The 20,744-nt window shown below is 40.4% G+C and overlaps 3 protein-coding genes across 5 annotated transcripts; 1 reads left to right on the plus strand and 2 right to left on the minus strand.

Annotated features, from left to right (window-relative positions):
* Positions 1-1,240: 1,240 nt before the first annotated feature.
* On the minus strand, positions 1,241-6,858 carry LOC147327516 (cytochrome P450 3A40). Its single transcript, XM_086295190.1, has 13 exons — positions 6,728-6,858; positions 6,545-6,638; positions 5,979-6,031; positions 5,652-5,751; positions 5,442-5,555; positions 5,172-5,260; positions 4,911-5,059; positions 4,675-4,802; positions 4,522-4,588; positions 4,279-4,439; positions 2,143-2,369; positions 1,815-1,977; positions 1,241-1,518 (listed from the first exon to the last, which is right to left on the minus strand). Exons 1-13 carry the CDS (start codon positions 6,796-6,798, stop codon positions 1,441-1,443), a joined length of 1,494 nt encoding a protein of 497 aa, XP_086151316.1. The 5' UTR covers positions 6,799-6,858; the 3' UTR covers positions 1,241-1,440.
* Positions 6,859-7,346: 488 nt separating this feature from the next.
* On the plus strand, positions 7,347-15,163 carry LOC147327517 (cytochrome P450 3A30-like). 3 transcript variants are annotated; one of them, XM_086295197.1, is made up of 14 exons: positions 7,347-7,490; positions 7,631-7,724; positions 7,844-7,896; positions 8,057-8,156; positions 10,583-10,696; positions 10,780-10,868; positions 11,042-11,184; positions 11,277-11,401; positions 11,874-11,949; positions 12,035-12,195; positions 12,304-12,371; positions 12,724-12,882; positions 13,504-13,666; positions 13,783-15,163. In XM_086295197.1, exons 1-14 carry the CDS (start codon positions 7,420-7,422, stop codon positions 13,888-13,890), a joined length of 1,524 nt encoding a protein of 507 aa, XP_086151323.1. In that variant the 5' UTR covers positions 7,347-7,419; the 3' UTR covers positions 13,891-15,163. The 3 variants fall into 3 exon arrangements, with proteins under 3 accessions (XP_086151323.1, XP_086151324.1, XP_086151325.1); XM_086295198.1 differs by lacking the exons at positions 7,347-7,490; positions 7,631-7,724; positions 7,844-7,896 and adding an exon at positions 10,124-10,385 and having other exon boundaries at positions 8,068-8,156; XM_086295199.1 differs by lacking the exons at positions 7,347-7,490; positions 7,631-7,724; positions 7,844-7,896; positions 8,057-8,156 and adding exons at positions 8,204-9,261; positions 10,124-10,385.
* Positions 14,930-20,257, minus strand: LOC147327518 (cytochrome P450 3A40-like). Its single transcript, XM_086295192.1, has 13 exons — positions 20,126-20,257; positions 19,943-20,036; positions 19,377-19,429; positions 19,084-19,183; positions 18,875-18,988; positions 18,605-18,693; positions 18,344-18,492; positions 17,981-18,108; positions 17,828-17,894; positions 17,585-17,745; positions 17,146-17,372; positions 16,830-16,992; positions 14,930-16,751 (listed from the first exon to the last, which is right to left on the minus strand). Exons 1-13 carry the CDS (start codon positions 20,194-20,196, stop codon positions 16,674-16,676), a joined length of 1,494 nt encoding a protein of 497 aa, XP_086151318.1. The 5' UTR covers positions 20,197-20,257; the 3' UTR covers positions 14,930-16,673.
* Between the last annotated feature and the right edge of the window lie 487 nt (positions 20,258-20,744).

Below are 20,744 nucleotides of genomic sequence, written 5' to 3' on the forward strand. Positions count from 1 at the left end.
GCATAGCCCGAAACAAAACTCAGCAATGATTTTAAACGAAAATGGCAGTGAACGCCACACCTGGGGCCCTCTGAACGGACATGGTTCATGTGGTCACAAAAGGAAACTGGTGGTTGTGTTCAGTTTCATCACAGACTTTCTAGGATGGTCTCTTGAGATTAAAATCTAGCTCTTATTCATAACTGATCATTCTCTTTCACTTTCACGTCTTTCCTGGATTCTGGTTACGGTTAGTGCCCAAAAGACTGCACGTACTGTCTAATATAAATAAATGAAAACGATGCAATTCTCATATTAAAGCTTCTAAAACACAAAGTATATATTATTGTACATTTGGGCTAAATCCCATTTTAGTCTAATCAAGTGATATGGTTCTATAGTTGTGATGTAATGGCGCGGATTTCAGCTATTTCCAGCGTCATGTAGTCCTCCAATCCAACCTTAAGAACATTTAGTGTTTGCACTGTAGCTGGTTTGCCCGCCTCAGATTTTTTTTTTTTATCTCTAGCCTCTGTTTATAAACATGGAAAGAACAAGATGGACTAAAACCCGGAGAATGGATCAGTGAAGGGGCAAGAGCACATGAACTTAAGGGGAAAAGTGTCCACTCGAGGGCGCTGTTAGAGCAAAAAAAAAGAGGCTATTTTACTTCAGTGCTTCATACAGATATACATTTCTTAAGGTAAAGCTTTTTTTTGTTTGTTTTAACATTTGGTAATTAATGCTCTTACACAACAGCAGAAAGCACTCTTGTGTCTTTATCCCACTCAGGTCGTCCCCATGATCTAAGAGCCTGAGTGGTTAAGAAATGGGCCTGACATTTTAAACTTCTCTTCATTGGCTCCCTTTAAACCTAGAAATCAGGTTAAAATCCACCACATGCCTGTCATTAACCTTTTTCTCCATTTTCCTCCAGAGTTTTAATTTTTTTTTCCTATTTCTTGTTTGTGGTCTCTCTGTGCCCCCGACCAGGCCCCGCCCTGAGCCTTGTTCTGCTCGCTGTGTCTTCCAGGTCAAAAGAAATTTGTCCTCCACATCATCACCAAACCTTTCACTAAAGCAATTATGGGGTCTCTCTCTGGCACTGTAGGGCATTCACTTTAGGTCATATAATACCTTGAGTTGACTGTTGTTGGAAACTACATAAAATTGAATTTTAACATTTATTTTCCTAATGTGAGCAGCAAAGTGACTACATTCAGAGTTATCTGCAGTGCATAAAAATGACAGGACAGAGTAGAAGAATCTGGACATTCTTTATTGATTTTTAAAGATCAGTAAAATGGTTCATCTGTCACTCAGTTAAGAAAAAAGATGCAGAGGTACACTCTTGTACTGTTTTGGTAAAAAACTAGCATTTGCTTCTGTACACAAAAGGTTTGTAACGAGCACAATTAAGAAGAGAATCTTTCATTATCATTTTTATTTTTAGCAGGAAGGTTAAGAACGTGGCACCAGCTTCAGTTTGATTGGTCGTTTTGGTTGTAGCAGACCCTGGATGTCCAACTCAAAGGGGATCTGCAAGGAAGTGACATGTAAAATAAATGACAAATACACACAAAACTCTGCCTTCTTATTTCAGATCTCCAAACAACTTAAGGTGGAAAGCTGATGGAAAACGTAGAAATGCGTAAAATCCAATTGTTTTATGAAAGTGCTGTGCCAGTTCATGGCTTTTTATCTTTGGACTGATGTACACTGTGGATGCATCGTCCACATCACTATTAAACTAGCAGTGAATAATTTTGGGACAGGGCTCTTCATACAGCATAAAAAAGGCAATGGCAGTTAGAGAAGATGATCTGGGCTCTCACCTCGGTCTCCTTACACACAGAGAAGCTGTACCTCTGGAGGATCTCCACTATTGCAAGTTTCATCACAACCAGAGCAAATCGCATCCCAATGCAGTTCCTCGGGCCTGCTCCAAAAGGCATGTAGCTGTACGGATCAATTGTCTCCTTGTTTTCCTTGCTGAACCTGAGAACACACACACACACACACACACACACACACACACACACACACACACACACACACACACACACACACACACACACACACACACAGTATATTAACAACAGAAACTCGGATATATCCCACAGAGCTTCATTCTGCTTTGTCACATCAGACACCTTTCCGTACCTCTCAGGTTTGAATTTCTCTGGTTCAGGCCAAATCTCGGGGTCCCGGTGCATCGGCCAGGTGGGTACCACGACAACCATACCTTTTGGAATCACAAAGCCATTTATCTCCACACTGGCCTTGGCCACACGCTCCAAACGTGAAGCAATGGGGAACAATCGGAGAGACTCATTGATGACACAGTCGAGATACTCCATCTGCATTAGTTCCTGGTACTGGATGGGAGCCTGAACACAAGCACATAAACATGTCTTTCTGAGCCACTTCTTGATATCACCCACAAACTGGACTTTTGTGGAGTAGGGGTGGGTTTCAATTGTCGCTTTTCCGATTAAAATCCATTTTAGCTTGAATAACGGGATACTGATTCATTATGTCCTGAATAGATTTTAAATATACATGTACTTCGCCAGAATCACCAGAATCTCATGTTAATGTTTTCATTTCAACAACCACCAAACAGCTAAAACAGTAAATGAGAGCAGATAAACGGATTCGACACAAAGACGTAAACAGAAAGCGTGGATCCGACTCATCAGAGTCTGTGAGATGTCGGCTTTCTCACCCGACAGCAGGTACATGGACACGCAGTCAGGGCTGAAAGAGTCTGAAGCTGCAGGTTTTGTCACTTTCCAACCAAAATTCACTGAACCAGCAGCAAAAGAAGATCAAAACTAGCTTCGCATTAGATAAATATCCTCATTATTCCCTCTTACCTTTGCTGTTTTGCTTCCACCACGATAAAAATCCCACTTCCTGCAAAGCTCTCTCTTTCAGTGTATTTCAAGAACAGTTTACCATCTCAAATCTCTGTTTTCTGCATTATTCACTTGCTTACCCACCAGTCTACCGTTGTTTACAGCGCTGTTAGTCGCAGTTTTTTTAAATGACTTCTGACAAGAAAGTCTAATTTCTGCTGTTAATTCCCAAGAAATATGAAACCTTTAAAAATGATACAACAATCATTGCAAAACGCCTACCTGTGTCTCAAATAACACCTAACTTTGCACTGCTTCACTTCCGCAGCATCAGGTAATGTTCATATGTTGATTCAAGGTTTTCTTCAGTTTATGATCTACTGCAGAATATTTTTAAGGCTATCTGCTATAAAAAGCCAGGCCAGGAAAATCTACTTCATGTTTTTCTGTGTTTTATCTTTGACACAAAGGCATCTGCTGTGATGCTCACACCTCTGATGAAGTGTCACAAGTGCCAGTACTGATAAATGATCAGAGTTATAATATTTCTGACTGTCTGACGCAAAATTTACCCCCATTCAAATCGAATCAAATCGTGGATCGAATCAAATCGGAACCTTGTGAACCGAAATTGAATCTATTATAGAAATCAGTGACGACACCCAACCCTATTGTGGAGTTCTTCTGCCCTCTAGTGGTACAATTTAAAAACAGCTGTTTGGATTTCTGGTTGAGAGACAGTCTGTATGCACTATTGCAATGTAGTAATTAATCCAAGAAAATACACGAAATAAGGTCAAAGGAAATTAAATTAAAACAGCCTTGAAAAGAAATTAAAGAAAAAAACATAAAACTTCTTATAGGTAAATTTTGAGGTTTATTATGAACTTGATCATTATGCATTCAGAGGGCCCGGTGGTGCCAGTGTCCGGCAGCCTCGCCTCTGTCAGTGCGCCCCAGGGCAGCTGTGGCTACATGTAGCTTGCCATCACCAGTGTGTGAATGTGTGTGTGAATGGGTGAATGACTGAATGCAGTGTAAAGCGCTTTGGGGTCCTTAGGGACTAAGTAAAGCGCTATACAAATGCAGGCCATTTACCATTGTTAAAAGCTGACTTCTTCTTCTGTGAACTTTTTATGTTGTTTGCAAAGGAAGCTTGTGTTTATTGTGTCTTTGTGAAATGATTTTAACACCACTTTGCAGCCCTCCTTGGCTATCACAGCTCCCTGAGACAGCTGGATTAGCCCCCATCACCCCACGACCTTAAACTGGATAGAAGGAAATGGATGGATTTTCGTGTATAAATCAGGATGTGTGTTTGCATTAAAAGGGAGATGAGTCAAGCCTAAATCTGGAGTAAGGTGGGATCTCATCAAAGAAAGGTTTTTCTCACTTTAAGACTGCTATTCAGTTCCAGATGTTTTCACTTCTCACGTACCTTGTTAGGGAAGGTTGCATCCACCTCCTCCTGCAGCTTTTTCATCACCTGAGGGTTTGTTGCCAAATTGTAAGACAAGAAAGTGAGAGAGCTGCTGGTCGTTTCATAGCCAGCAAAGAGGAAAATCATTGCTTGGGAAAGGATCTCATGATCTGTCAGACCTGAGGAGGTAGGAGGGATATACACGTTAGAACAGCTTTAAGCTGGTTTTTCCATGTGTGGAGACGTGTGTCTGTGTATCACCTTTATCCTGTTTGGAATCATTATTTTGCTGAGAGTCGATCATTAGCTGGAGGAAGTCCACTCGAGTCTGGAAGTCAACAAACACAGTCTGAGAACAGCTGTGATTTTATGTCAGAACAGGTTATTGGTACAAACACAAACTCACAGCTGTACCTTTTGTTTGCTGCCCTCACGATCAATCTTGATCTTCTGTAGTGCAGCGTAAAAGAAGTCTGTCACAGATGCAGGGAAAAAGGAAAACTCCAATTTTTCCAATATGGGACCCATGAAAGGAAAGAAGGCTGAAATTAAACAAACAAGAGGACATTTATTAATGGAAGATGAAGGACAGCAGCTGCATTGATGATCTTGCATGAGCTGCAGTTATAAAAATGTAATGAATACTTTACCAACAGTGAGGAAGATGGGGTTGAAAAAGTCAAATTTCAGCATCTTTTTGATGTTCGTGACAAAAGGATCTGAGGGGTTGTTGAGAGAGTCGATGTCCACACTGAAGGCGGTGCTGGTTACCACATCCATACTGTAGGGTCCGAAAAACCTGCAAAACCACACAAACACATCAAACATGACCTTTATTATTGCAGACTTAGAAGAGATAAATCTGCGTTTTTTCTGATGTATTTAAATGAAAACAGTATGAGAGTTCTCACTCTTTCAGCTCTAGAGGTTCATCTTTATCTGCTTTCTTTTTCATGCTGCTGATCAGGACGGCTGAATGCTGCTTCATGATGTCAAACATCTGAGGCACAAACAGACAAAAAACAAAAAAGTCAACCCTGAATGCAATTTCAGCAGCACAGAGGTAACACTGTTTTTCTACATCTACATTCGGACTGAACAAAATCCTAAAGAAGGGAGCATTCATGTTAATAGATGTCTTTTTTGGCATTGTATTGTTTTCAGGGCAGAGAGGGACGTACCTCTTTCAATCTCCCAGAGGTGAAGGAGGGAGAAAGGACGCTGCGGATCCTCCTCCACTGATCATCCTCTGCAATGGACACAGCATCGTACAGTGGCCCATTCAGACGGAAATTCTGCAATAACATTCAAAGCAGCTTGTGATGAGGACAGACGGTCAGATTTTTTTTTTTAAAAAGAGACTGATTGAGTCGTATAATGTCCTTACTAACCCTGCGGTTTGTGAAGAAAGAGTAACACTCCTTTATCAGGATAGTTTTTACCATGGCGGGATCAGTGATACACAACACGGGCTGACGGCCATCAAAAATGCTGTACAAACAGTGAGGGGGGATTAATAAAACAATAATTAATATGTTCATTTTTCATGTTCACACACACACACACACACACACACACACACACACACACACACACACACACACACACACACACACACACACACACACAGGCACCTGTAAAACTGAAGCACAGATAATAACCATATTCTATATGCATTCAGAGTCACACAAACACACACTGTAGAAAACACTACTTACCCCCACATTTTCCCATATTTCTTATAACTTTCTTCATCAAAGTTAAAAAATCCCTGGAAACAAGAGCGATACAAAAGATCTAATTATTAAACACATCATGAGCTGTTTATGACGTAGAACACTGAACAACACCAGATCACACAAAGATCAAGTGTGTAGTGTTGGCTACACGGGGGCAGTACGTGACCATAGGTCACAGTGAAAGTTAAAGAAGGTGGGGCTTATCAAATGGACTTCAACTACACCAGAGAACGATGATAACACAATTAAAAAATGTGTGTCATCTTTCAATTAGTCTACAAATCATAGAAAATAGTACTTGGATCATTATGCAAATATGACCCAGGTCAAGCTATTACCAAGACTTTGGAAAATGTAGATAAACTGAAAGAGCAACGAAGTCTGGTTCACTGATCTAACACTGCGCACACAGGCAGCGTTCAAAGTGACGTGTGGATCTGAGACATTAATATAGGGATCATACATTTGAAACAGTCCACAGTGGATACAGTATATGCAGTATATACAGTATATACAGTATATACAGTGTAAGTGTTATTGCCCACCTTTCTATATTTCAACATGGTGCCAAAAAATGGGATAGGTGAGGGCCCAGGGACTCCCAGTCTCTTAAATGTCCCATATGTCCAGCAGGAATACCTGTGAAAAACATGGAACAGGTGTAAGAGAATAAAAGAAGAACAAAAAGTGGAAATAGCTGAACACATCCAGTAATCTTTAAAACTTACACAAACAGCAGCGTGATGAGGGCAGCCAGCAGGGTCCACGTCTCTGCGGACAAGAAGAAGAAGTACGCCATGTCTGCCAAGTTTCTCTCTTCTCTTCTTCTGTTTTTTCTCTTCTCTCAGTGGTAACACAAGCGTCCTGACCAGAGCCTTTTATATTGTGCTGCACACACATGTTGCATGAGAAAGGGAAGTGTGTGTGAGTTTAACCAATAGCAGCAGAGAGCGTCAAGTGAATAATTAACAGAGAGAAAGACTGAGGAGCATTTACTGCGTCATAATCACGAGTAGTAGCTCTGCTGTTTGTGACCCTGCAGTTTTCAGCCCTTCATTTTTGTACTTTATGAGTTTAAAACAAACAAAAGAAGCACAACAATGCAATAAAAACAGCTGTGATTAGCATAAAGGTTTTGTTGTTTGAACTTTAATCTTATTGTATTTGGTATTTGAATGTTACAGAGCAGTCACAGTCAAGTCATTACGAACATTTTTTGGTCAAATTGTTTTATATAAACAGCTTTAAGCTTATACTGTACTCACAGAAAAAAAAACATGTCCAGGCATGTACTCACATCTGTGGGTGAAAGTTCTTTTCCTGTTTTCCTTCAGCCTGGAAAGAGGAAAGAGGCTGGTTTATGTAACAGGACTCCTCTCTGAGATCAGATTACTTTAATGCAGCCGAGCAAGAGGGAGCCATGGGTTTTGTTCTTTTCTTCTCTTTGCAAACATGGATACTGCTGATCACATTTATCTGCATATTTGTTATGTGAGTTAATGTTTACAGTAAAACAGTTTAAATTTAAGCTGGCAACAGCTGAATTGGTCAAGACAAGCAAGTTAACAGTAAACAGTGTTTGAGTGAACCTGTGCACCTTCATGCTTTAACCCCTTTGATGTTCTTTCTAGGTACGGCCACTGGACCTTTGGTATATTTGAGAAGATGGGGATCCCGGGTCCAAAGCCAGTCATGTACTGGGGAACAATAGCCAGGCACAACCGTGTATGTAAATCCTTGTGATTGCTATTTGTAAAGATCGAATGATTTGTACCAAGTTCAGAAGGATACAGTGAATAATGTATAACATATCTTGGTGATAAATATGCATTTCCTGTTAACAGGTTCACTACTTAGATGACTACGAATGTGCTCAAAAGTATGGGAGGATATGGGGGTGAGTTTGTAAAACTGTCCATATAAGAGCTTGTGCGTGTTTTTAATTTATTTCTTTGTTTTTGTCAGCACAACTGGAGCCAAAGTTCCTTCAGCAATTAAAAATATTTTCCATGACAAATACCTCCCAAAATGCAGATGTGTTCTGTGTAAATGTTCAGTGTGTATGAGTTCAGGAAACCCATGCTGGCTGTGATGGATCCTGATATGCTGAAAACCATCCTGGTGAAGGAGTGCTTCACCTACTTTACCAACCGCAGGGTGAGAACACGAACATGAAATGAACACTGACTGAAACAAAACACCCAACAGTCTGTTATAGTAAAACTTTGTGGTAACTAGTAACCCTGGGATATGATTGTTTTTTGTTTTTTCCAATAAAACGATCAAAACAATCAAAATGATCAAATCATCCTGCTGGAAATACAAAATTTCAAGAAATGTTTTCGCGAGTTCCCTCAGTAACAACAGAAGCTGAAAACACTGAAAACTGTGAAAATCCTCTGCTCACATAATTTCCATCCATGTTTCAGATAAACTCTATTCATGATTATGATAAATACCACTGCACTTGAATATGACATACAGTCAAGCTTTGCTCTTTCGTACCTTTTATCGCTGGAAAAAAGTGTGATATTCGACCCAAAGGTGGTTGAAACATGCTAATGTTAGCATGTGTACATACAGCATACAACAGTAACATATCAAGCACGCTCACTTTCTGCTCTGATATGGCTCTTTAGCTTTTAAAATTATATAATAACACTTTTAACATAGCACATGTTCAAAGATGTAACAACTTACACTATCAGTCAAAAGTTTGGACACACCTTCTCATTTAATGTATTTTTATTTTTATTTTTACTACTTCCTACATTGTAGATACAAACTGAAGAAATCAGATATATGAAGAAAGATATACGGAGTTATGTAGCAAAGTCTTATATTTTAGATTCCTTAAAGTTGCCACCCTTTGCTTTGTGACAGCACTGCAAATCCTTGGCCTTGTTTCAATGAGCTTCATGATGTGATCACCTGAAAAGGTTTTCACTTCACAGGTGTCCCCTGTCAGCATTCATTTGTGGAAATTCTTGCCTTCTTAATGGGGTTGGGACCATCAGTTGTGTCAGGTTGGTACACAGTTGACATCCCTATTTGACAACTGTTAGAATTCCTATTATAGGAAGAACCAATCAGCTAAGTAAAGAGAAACGACAGTCCATCATTACTTTAAAAACTGAAGGTCAATCGAGAACATTGCTAAAACTTTGAATATTAATGTTTCCAAGTGCAGTCGCAAAAACCATCAAGAACTACGACGAAACTGGCTCACATGAGGACCTCCCCAGGAAAGGAAGACCAAATGGTAAATGGCCTGTATTTGTATAGCGCTTTTACTAGTCCCTAAGGACCCCAAAGCGCTTTACACATCCAGTCATCCACCCATTCACACACTGGTGACGGCAAGCTACATTGTAGCTACAGCCGCCCTGGGGCGCACTGACAGAGGCGAGGCTGCCGGACACTGGCGCCACCGGGCCCTCTGACTACCACCAGTAGGCAACGGGTGAAGTGTCTCGCCCAAGGACACAACAACCGAGACTGTCCAAGCTGGGGCTTGAACCGGCAACCTTCCAATTACAAGGCGAACTCCCAACTCTTGAGCCACAATCGCCCCCAAGAGTCACCTCTACTGCTGAAGATAAAATCATCTGAGTCACCAGCCTCAGAAATTGCAAGTTAACAGCACCTCAGATTAGAGCCCAGATAAATGCCACAAAGAGTTTCAGTAGCAGACACATCTCTACATCAACTGTTCAGAGGAGACTGTGTGAATCAGGTCTTTATGATCAAATAGCTGCTAAGAAGCCACGACTAAGGAAAAGCAACAAACACAAGAGATTTGTTTGGGCCAAGAATAACAAGGACATTAGACCAGTGGAAATCTGTGCTTTGGTCTGATGAGTCCAAATCTGAAATCTTTGGTTCCACCTGGCGTGTCTTTGTGTGACACAGAAAATGTGAACACGTGGTCTCTACATGCATGATTCCCAGCGTGAAGCATGGAGGAGGTGGTGTGATGGTACTGGTGCTTTGCTGGTAACACTCTTGGGGATTCATTCAAAATTGAAGGCACACTGAACCAGCATGACTACCACAGCATCCTGCAACAACACACCCTCCCATCTGGTTTGCGTTTAATCGGACCATCATTTATTTTTCAACAGGACAATGACCCCAAACACACCTCCAGGCTGTGTAAGGGCTGTTTGACCAAGAAGGAGAGCGATGGCCTGGCTTCCACAGTCACCTGACCCAAACCCAGTCGAGATGGTTTGGGATGAGATGGACCTCAGAGTGAAGGCAAAAGAGCCAACAGGTGCTCAGCATCTCTGGGAACAAGACTGTTGGAAAACCATTTCAGGTGACGACCTCATGAAGCTCATCGAGAGAATGCCAAGAGTGTGCAAAGCAGTAATCAAAGCAAAGGTCGGCTACTTTGAAGAATCTAAAATATAAAACATATTTTGAGGGTTTTTTTGTTTACTATATGATTCCATACATGTTCACTCATAGTTTTGATTTGCATCTGCGAATCCTTTGCCTTATCATTGTACAAGTATTTACAGCTGTTTGCCAAACACGTGCAAACATATAACCACGACTTAAAACCACTATCTCTCTAGAACTTTCGTCTGAACGGAGATCTCTATGACGCAGTGTCTCTGGCTGAGGATGATCAGTGGAGACGGATTCGTAACATCCTCTCTCCCTCCTTCACCTCTGGCCATCTAAAAGAAGTAGGTGGAGACATATGGAGGTTACAAAAAAGTATTATTTGTCTTCACCATTGTTTCACTTGCGTTCTTTTCCTCTGTTCAAGATGTTTAGCATCATGAAGCATCATTCGCACAAACTGACAGACAGCCTGCAGTCCAAGGCGCACAATGATGAGGTCATTATTGTGAAAGAGTGAGTGATACCATCCAAGCTACGTTTGTAAAACATTAAACCTCAGATTTTCCCCCAAGATGAAAAATAAATGTGTTAGCTAAAGGAACTTGTGGGCTGATTTTGCAGCTGTGTGGAGCAAACAGTTGAAGGCCTTGAATGTGCCACTGCTGAGTACAATGTGTGCATTCCAGCTTCTTTGGATCCTACAGCATTGACGTGATGGCAAGCTGTATATTCAGTGTGGATTTTGACTCAATCAAGAACCCTTCAAATCCCTTCATCACCCACGCAAACCAGATGTTTAAATTTTCCATTCTTCTTTATATTTTTCAAGGTACTGCCTCTGTTTTGTTTTGGGTTTTTTTGTCTTATTATTAACAGATTTATTTGGTAACCAAACGTTTTGACCCATTTTTTCTTTCTCAGCATGCTTTCCAATTTTTCTTCCTCTCCTGGAGTGCCTGGGTGTCTCCTTGTTCCCCAAGTCTTCTACCGCTTTCTTAAAGTCAGTTGCGGAGAAGGTCAAAGCCGAACGCATCAGCTCGTCCCAGGTTTGGACAAACACAAGCTCGGTATCGTCATAAATATAGTCTTGTCTCGCAGCTCATCGAATGCTTAGCTACAATGAAACTTGCAGAAATCCAGTTGAGAAACCACTAACAGATGACTGAAACAATCTCACCTCATGACCTGTTTACATGTTTTAGTCACATCGTGTGACCTTGATTGTTAAATAGAAATATCCAAATATGCCTACCAAATCTCCTGTGATCTCAACATGGTGTGCCACACATGCCTCACATATAAAAAGATCACCAGAAGATGCGAGGTTTCAAATTTCCTAAAGAGAATTATTGGCGCCAATTCTTAAACTCATATTCCCTGATTTTAGTTTTATGGTAAATCATTTTTATGTGTGTGTGTTTGAGGTTCACCTTCACATGCGGGCATTGTTTCAAGTGCTTGTTCAGATATGATGTAAAAGTCATTTAATCAGATGTGTTTTCGTATGACCTGTTTTAGGCTTCAGATGATATGCTTCAGCATTTGATCAAGTGTCAGACAGCCAGTGAAAATGACAAAGAAAAGAAGCATAAGGGTAAAAACATCACTACACATAGAGTCCCTGTGGTAACATCTATGCACATCAGATGTCTCATGCCCTCTTCTGTTGTTCCTAACAGGTCTTACTGAACACGAGATAATTTCCCAAGTGACCATGTTTGTGTTTGCTGGCTACGAGACGAGTGCCATCGCTCTTGTTTTTTTAGCGTACAGTTTGGCACGAAATCCTGAAATCATGAAACGCCTTCAAAGTGAAATAGACTCCACTTTCCCAAACAAGGTAGAATCAAAGTTTCTGATTATGGAGTTGTTTTCTTAATATTATTTGATGAAAACATTAAATCAGAGCTGTCTTTAACCAAAATTGTGATTTGTAACAACCTTATAGGGTCCAGTTGAGTATGAAGCTCTGATGCAGATGGAGTACCTGGACAGTGTGGTCAGTGAGTGTCTGAGGTAATGAGCTTTTACTTGTGCTTGCTGAAAGAATATACACTATGAGACCGCGTGGTGACAAAGAGAGAGCGTAGGAGCGTACCACAGCCAATAGGACCTGAGTTACAGGCTGTGTAAATGTGTGATCTAAGACAGTCCAGCACATACTTGCAGGTTGTGAGAGGGCATGCAAGCTGGGACATTGCACATGGATTGCACAAACACCAGCATACAAGAATAATTTAAAAAAAATTGCCACCTAGTGAAAAAACATATACTCATACCACATCAATCCAAATGCCAGTAGGAGTGCTTGTGATTGCATGCTTAGTGAAATACAGACATTTAAAAAGTATTCCCATTTTGTCAACAGGCTGTACCCCTCAATTCCACGTCTGGAACGAGTGGCTAAAGAAACTGTAAAAATCAGTGAAATCACAGTCCCAAAGGGCATGCTTGTTATGGTTCCAGTCTACGCTCTGCACCGTGACCCGGAGCTGTGGCCAGAGCCAGAGGAGTTCAAACCTGACAGGTAGTTAGCAAATTAGCAAGTTAGCAATTTATCTTATCGTTCTGAAGATAAATAGCAACAATTCTGCAAAGCTACTTATCATTTACTTAAGTCATGCCAACAAGGAATTTCCAAGTACAGCCTTTCTCACTACTGGGGATTCTGAGGGATGTTGAGGGTTGTTTACTCATGCAGTCATTCACTGCCAAGATTAACCCTGTAAAACTTAAAACAACTAAATAATCCACAGAAAGTTACATTTCAAACAATTCAGTTTTTATTGAACCTTCTAAACTAATGTATTAATTCATAAATAACAGTTTGCACATTTGTTCCATAGTTTAATATCATTTTTGCTACATCTGGCATTTTTATGCAATTTCTTTCTCACAGTAGGCCTGTGTCAGGTTACTGAGGAAAAAAGAAATCACACACAAAAACATGATATGCTTGGCATTACAACATTAAGCATATTTTCTTTTGTAAATATCTTTGTATTATATTTTAAAGGACATGTTATTAGGGCAGCATTTAAACACTTCTGTTATATGATTCTATTAATCAATTTAAAGCAGTCATAGCAGGCAGAAAAAATCATATAAATTGTGGGTATTTGACATATTTTTTCAATTTGTTTTACAGATTTAGTAAAGAAAACAAGCAGAACATCAACCCGTATACTTACCTTCCATTTGGGGCTGGGCCAAGGAGCTGCATGGGGACGCGATTTGCTCTGATGATGGTTAAACTGGCCATGGTGGAAGTTTTGCAGAACTTCAGCTTCTCAGTCTGCAAAGAAACAGAGGTGACTGTGTGTAAATTGCAAACTTAGCTTGACATAATTTCCTTCGTGCAATAAGAAAACAACATTTGCTGTCAAAAACTGATGTTTCTGATTTAGTGAATTTGTTCGGTCCTCAGATCCCCTTAGAGATGGATGTTGCAGGCTTTGTCTCTCCGGTTCGACCAATCAAACTAAAGCTGAAGATGCGTTCCATCAGCTCAGCAAATGTGGATCCATGTAACTAGAAAGCGCTCAGAGATTAAAATGCAAGAAAAACTCTGGGTATGAAAATACCAATTTAATATATTTTATTAATGATCATCTACTCATTTCTTGTCAGTTGGTTAGAATTTAAAAAAGCAGTGAATAATCACTAATCACTGACATGTCACATCATTAAGAAGTAATGACACAGAGTGCCTCACTAACATACAGAAAAGGGTGGAAGATTTACATAAATATTTGGAAAGAGACAACTTTTTAAAATAATTTTGTTTCTGTACATTACCATGATACATTTTAAACGAAACAACTGAGATGCAGTTGAAGGGCAGACTTTCACCTTTAATTCAGTGGGTTGAACAAAAAGATTGTGTAAAAGTGTGAGGAACTAAAGTATACTTTAACACAATCCAATCATGTCAGGAGCTCAAAAGTAATTGGACTAATTAAATAAGTGAAAATACAATGTTCATTTCTAATACTTGGTTGAAAACCCTTTGCTGGTAATGACAGCCTGAAGTCTTGAACTCTGATGCTGGGTTTCCTCTTTTTTAATGCACCACCAGGCCTTTACTGCAGCGGCTTTCGGCTGCTGTTTATTTGGTAGACTTGGATATCTCCCTGGAGAGTGTTGTTCACTTGCTGGTTGTTTTCAAGGGGTTTCTCTAGGAAATGATTCTGCGATTATCCACCACTGTTGGCTTCCGTTGATGTCCAGGTCTTTTGGTATTGCTGAGTTCATCAGTGCTTCCTTTGTTTCTCAGGATGTACCAAAGTGCAGATTTTGCCATTCCCAATATTGTAGGATTTGTCAGCTTCACAGCTTAAGGATGGCTTGTTTCACTTGCACGGAGAGCTCCTTTGACCTCATGTTGTCTCTTCACAGCAAAATCTTCCAAATGCAAGCAACACACCTCAAATCAACTCCAGACCTTTTATTTGTTTGATTGATAATGACACCACGAAGGAATTGCCCACACCTGCTCATTAAATAGCCTTTGAGTCAATTGTCCAAAACAAACAAAATCACAGATCTATAATGAAAGGGTCATGGATGAAGGCTTAATTTAAAGGCTTTAATTTTACACATGTTAAATTACTCTTTCATTGGAAAAGTGATACATAAACATATTTGGGAGACAGCATCTCTTAACTGTGAGAGCTCTAAAAAAAAAGCCGAGAGAGTGGGAGGAAGAGAGTGGGTGTGGATGCTGCTTATCTTCCTGGAGGAGCATTTTTCATTTGTTTTATTCTTATTAACCCTGCTGTTCATTAATAAACTATTCTTGCAACAGACACAGCTCATCCTCCGTGGTTTTCTTTGAGTGCATTTTCCTAAGTCAACTAAACACAAGCTGATTGAGAGGCTCAGGCTTTACAGCCCAAAGCTTTTGACACAACTCAAACAGATGACCAGAAGACACAAAGACACTTTTCCAGTGAATGAACACCCTTTTCTATTTAAATTCAAAAACTCAGGTATCTGAGCCAAAAGCCAAAATGACTGTAACGTGATTACATGTAGACATGATCCACGAAATGAAGCTTATGCGTAAATTCAATAAGGAAGCTCTGTAATCAGCCATCTGGCTGTTTCCTGGGTGTTAGTCTGCTTTTCTGTTCTCTGCAGCTCTGTGACTTTCCCACGCTGTCAATCTCAGTAGCGTTATCATTACTCTGGTCCAATTCTGTCATGATGGGTGCTTGGAGTCCAATTGGCAAATACATTAATTCCCTAATCTCCATAAATCATGTTCAAATCCTCCAAGTTGATCTCTCCTTATTGAGCTGCAACAAAAAAGTGGTGGCGCTCCGAGAGGATATGAAAACAAAACACCCGAGAAGTGATGTGACGTTTGTAATCAGCTCTTTGGAGAATTAAAGGTTATAATGTAACATAATACTGTAAAGCTTTGTGGTCTAATCATGGTGTATTTTAGTTACCGGCCCCGGCTCGGACAATCTTGGTCGTTGTGTCCTTGGGCAAGACACTTCACCCGTTGCCTACTGGCTGGTGGTGGTCAGTGTTCGGCAGCCTCGCCTCTGTCAGTGCGCCCCAGGGCGGCTGTGGCTACAATGTAGCTGCCATCACCAGTGTGTGAATGCGTGTGTGAATGGGTGGATGACTGGATGTGTAAAGTGCTTTGGGGTCCTTAGGGACTAGTAAAGCACTATATAAATACAGGCCATTTACCAGAGAAATATGATTGTGCCCTTTTCAGATTTTATAGATTTCAGCTATTTCCAGGATCCCGTAACCTCTTATCTTGTTCATATACGACTTTGCATTTCCTCCTCTCACCCCAAACTGATCTAGCTAATGGCAGCCCTCCATGAGCTTGGAGGTTTCCACTTGTTAAAACGAAGTTTTTCTGTCCCACTGTCACCAAGTGCTTGCTTGTCTGATTATTGGGATTTTCCCCTGATTGTTGTTGTAATTTGGTGATATATAACTAAAACTGAATTGAATTGAAGTGAATTGAATTGATACATGCTTTAGACAAAAATAGAAATTGTTGATTATTCTTTACAATACGTTGTCATAAACTCTTTGCCCATACTAAACAATGACCGTCCACAAGGGCCAAATGCCTGACTGCTACGTTTTTGTCTTTACTGGATCTATGTTAACGCTTTAAAGCCTAAACCATGAAATAATTGCCAGAAAATTCAAAAAAGAAATTAAATAGAGTGTTTAGTGCACCTGCAGACAAAATAAGGTAGTACAAAAACTGACATGGTGTTTATGTACACAAGAAACATCAAGATTAAAATGAAGAAAAGTCCTCTTCTTAGACGAGGAGGGTTAAGAACGTGGCACCAGCTTCAGTTTGATTGGTCGTTTTGGTTGTAGCAGACCCTGGATGTCCAGTTCAATGGGGATCTGCAGAGAAGTGGCATGTAGAATAAATAACAATAACACACAAAACTAACAGTTAGAGAAGATGATCTGGGCTCTCACCTCGGTCTCCTTACACACAGAGAAGCTGTACCTCTGGAGGATCTCCACTATTGCAAGTTTCATCACAACCAGAGCAAATCGCATCCCAATGCAGTTCCTCGGGCCTGCTCCAAAAGGCATGTAGCTGTACGGATCAATTGTCTCCTTGTTTTCCTTGCTGAACCTGAGAACACACACACACACACACACACACACACACACACACACACACACACACACACACACACACACACACACACACATTATTAACAACAGAAACTGGGTTATATCCCACAGAGCTTCATTCTGCTTTGTCACATCAGACACCTTTCCGTACCTCTCAGGTTTGAATTTCTCTGGTTCAGGCCAAATCTCGGGGTCCCGGTGCATCGGCCAGGTGGGTACCATGACAACCATACCTTTTGGAATCACAAAGCCATTTATCTCCACACTGGCCTTGGCCACACGCTCCAAACGTGAAGCAATGGGGAACAATCGGAGAGACTCATTGATGACACAGTCGAGATACTCCATCTGCATTAGTTCCTGGTACTGGATGGGAGCCTGAACACAAGCACATAAACATGACTGATGATAGAGACATAGTAAGAAGCTGAACCCTGTGCTGATTTTATATATGAGTACAATATATAAAATAATATAATCACCATAACACAATATTATTATAACACATTATATCTACTGTATGATTTACTTTAGTTTAGTTATGCTAGAAAGAAATATATTGTCTTATATTAAGAATTCTGTGTTGTTACCTTGTTAGGGAAGGTTGCATCCACCTCCTCCTGCAGCTTTTTCATCACCTGAGGGTTTGTTGCCAAATTGTAAGACAAGAAAGTGAGAGAGCTGCTGGTCGTTTCGTAGCCAGCAAAGAGGAAAGTCATTGCTTGGGAAAGGATCTCATGATCTGTCAGACCTGAGGAGGTAGGAGGGATATACACGTTAGAACAGCTTTAAGCTGGTTTTTCCATGTGTGGAGACGTGTGTCCGTGTATCACCTTTATCCTGTTTGGAATCATTATTTTGCTGAGAGTCGATCATTAGCTGGAGGAAGTCCACTCGAGTCTGGAAGTCAACAAACACAGTCTGAGAACAGCTGTGATTTTATGTCAGAACAGGTTATTGGTACAAACACAAACTCACAGCTGTACCTTTTGTTTGCTGCCCTCACGATCAATCTTGATCTTCTGTAGTGCAGCGTAAAAGAAGTCTGTCACAGATGCAGGGAAAAAGGAAAACTCCAATTTTTCCAATATGGGAATCATGAAGGGAAAGAAGGCTGAAATTAAACAAACAAGAGGACATTTATTAATGGAAGATGAAGGACAGCAGCTGCATTGATGGACATGTTGTAGTGGTGCCCAGTTTGATCCCAGGAGGAGACACAAATCCTTTAGACTGCACCAGGAAAAAATCTGCCAAAACAAACACGCAGAGCTACAAGCCAAGGTAAACACTTGTTGAATAACGGGAGCAGTCAAAAGGAGCTTCATGTATCAAAATGAATATTTTACCAATAGTGAGGACGATGGGGCTGAAAAGGTCAAATTTCAGCATCTTTTTGATGTTTGTGACAAAAGGATCTGAGGGGTTGTTGAGAGAGTCGATGTCCACACTGAAGGCGGTGCTGGTTACCACATCCATACTGTAGGGTCCGAAAAACCTGCAAAACCACACAAACACATCAAACATGACCTTTATTATTGCAGACTTAGAAGAGATGAATCTGCGTTTTTTCTGATGTATTTAAATGAAAACAGTATGAGAGTTCTCACTCTTTCAGCTCTAGAGGTTCATCTTTATCTGCTTTCTTTTTCATGCTGCTGATCAGGACGGCTGAATGCTGCTTCATGATGTCAAACATCTGAGGCACAAACAGACAAAAAACAAAAAAGTCAACCCTGAATGCAATTTCAGCAGCACAGAGGTAACACTGTTTTTCTACATCTACATTCGGACTGAACAAAATCCTAAAGAAGGGAGCATTCATGTTAATAGATGTCTTTTTTGGCATTGTATTGTTTTCAGGGCAGAGAGGGACGTACCTCTTTCAATCTCCCAGAGGTGAAGGAGGGAGAAAGGACGCTGCGGATCCTCCTCCACTGATCATCCTCTGCAATGGACACAGCATCGTACAGCGGCCCATTCAGACGGAAATTCTGCAATAACATTCAAAGCAGCTTGTGATGAGGACAGACGGTCAGATTTTTTTTTAAAAAAGAGACTGATTGAGTCGTATAATGTCCTTACTAACCCTGCGGTTTGTGAAGAAAGAGTAACACTCCTTTATCAGGATAGTTTTTACCATGGCGGGATCAGTGATACACAACACGGGCTGACGGCCATCAAAAATGCTGTACAAACAGTGAGGGGGGATTAATAAAACAATAATTAATATGTTCATTTTTCATGTTCACACACACACACACACACACACACACACACACACACACACACAGGCACCTGTAAAACTGAAGCACAGATAATAACCATATTCTATATGCATTCAGAGTCACACAAACACACACTGTAGAAAACACTACTTACCCCCACATTTTCCCATATTTCTTATAACTTTCTTCATCAAAGTTAAAAAATCCCTGGAAACAAGAGCGATACAAAAGATCTAATTATTAAACACATCATGAGCTGTTTATGACGTAGAACACTGAACAACACCAGATCACACAAAGATCAAGTGTGTAGTGTTGGCTACACGGGGGCAGTACGTGACCATAGGTCACAGTGAAAGTTAAAGAAGGTGGGGCTTATCAAATGGACTTCAACTACACCAGAGAACGATGATAACACAATTAAAAAATGTGTGTCATCTTTCAATTAGTCTACAAATCATAGAAAATAGTACTTGGATCATTATGCAAATATGACCCAGGTCAAGCTATTACCAAGACTTTGGAAAATGTAGATAAACTGAAAGAGCAACGAAGTCTGGTTCACTGATCTAACACTGTGCACACAGGCAGCGTTCAAAGTGACGTGTGGATCTGAGACATTAATATAGGGATCATACATTTGAAACAGTCCACAGTGGATACAGTATATGCAGTATATGCAGTATATACAGTATATACAGTGTAAGTGTTATTGCCCACCTTTCTATATTTCAACATGGTGCCAAAAAATGGGATAGGTGAGGGCCCAGGGACTCCCAGTCTCTTAAATGTCCCATATGTCCAGCAGGAATACCTGTGAAAAACATGGAACAGGTGTAAGAGAATAAAAGAAGAACAAAAAGTGGAAATAGCTGAACACATCCAGTAATCTTTAAAACTTACACAAACAGCAGCGTGATGAGGGCAGCCAGCAGGGTCCACGTCTCTGCGGACAAGAAGAAGAAGTACGCCATGTCTGCCAAGTTTCTCTCTTCTCTTCTTCTGTTTTTTCTCTTCTCTCAGTGGTAACACAAGCGTCCTGACCAGAGCCTTTTATATTGTGCTGCACACACATGTTGCATGAGAAAGGGAAGTGTGTGTGAGTTTAACCAATAGCAGCAGAGAGCGTCAAGTGAATAATTAACAGAGAGAAAGACTGAGGAGCATTTACTGCGTCATAATCACGAGTAGTAGCTCTGCTGTTTGTGACCCTGCAGTTTTCAGCCCTTCATTTTTGTACTTTATGAGTTTAAAACAAACAAAAGAAGCACAACAATGCAATAAAAACAGCTGTGATTAGCATAAAGGTTTTGTTGTTTGAACTTTAATCTTATTGTATTTGGTATTTGAATGTTACAGAGCAGTCACAGTCAAGTCATTACGAACATTTTTTGGTCAAATTGTTTTATATAAACAGCTTTAAGCTTATACTGTACTCACAGAAAAAAAAACATGTCCAGGCATGTACTCACATCTGTGGGTGAAAGTTCTTTTCCTGTTTTCCTTCAGCCTGGAAAGAGGA

The sequence above is a fragment of the Aulonocara sp. 'chitande type north' Nkhata Bay genome, linkage group LG6 (genome assembly GCF_057382095.1).
Source record: "Aulonocara sp. 'chitande type north' Nkhata Bay isolate Kocher_YH1m ecotype deep benthic linkage group LG6, A_spYH_male_GT1.1, whole genome shotgun sequence".
Classification (NCBI taxonomy): Eukaryota; Metazoa; Chordata; class Actinopteri; order Cichliformes; family Cichlidae; genus Aulonocara; species Aulonocara sp. 'chitande type north' Nkhata Bay.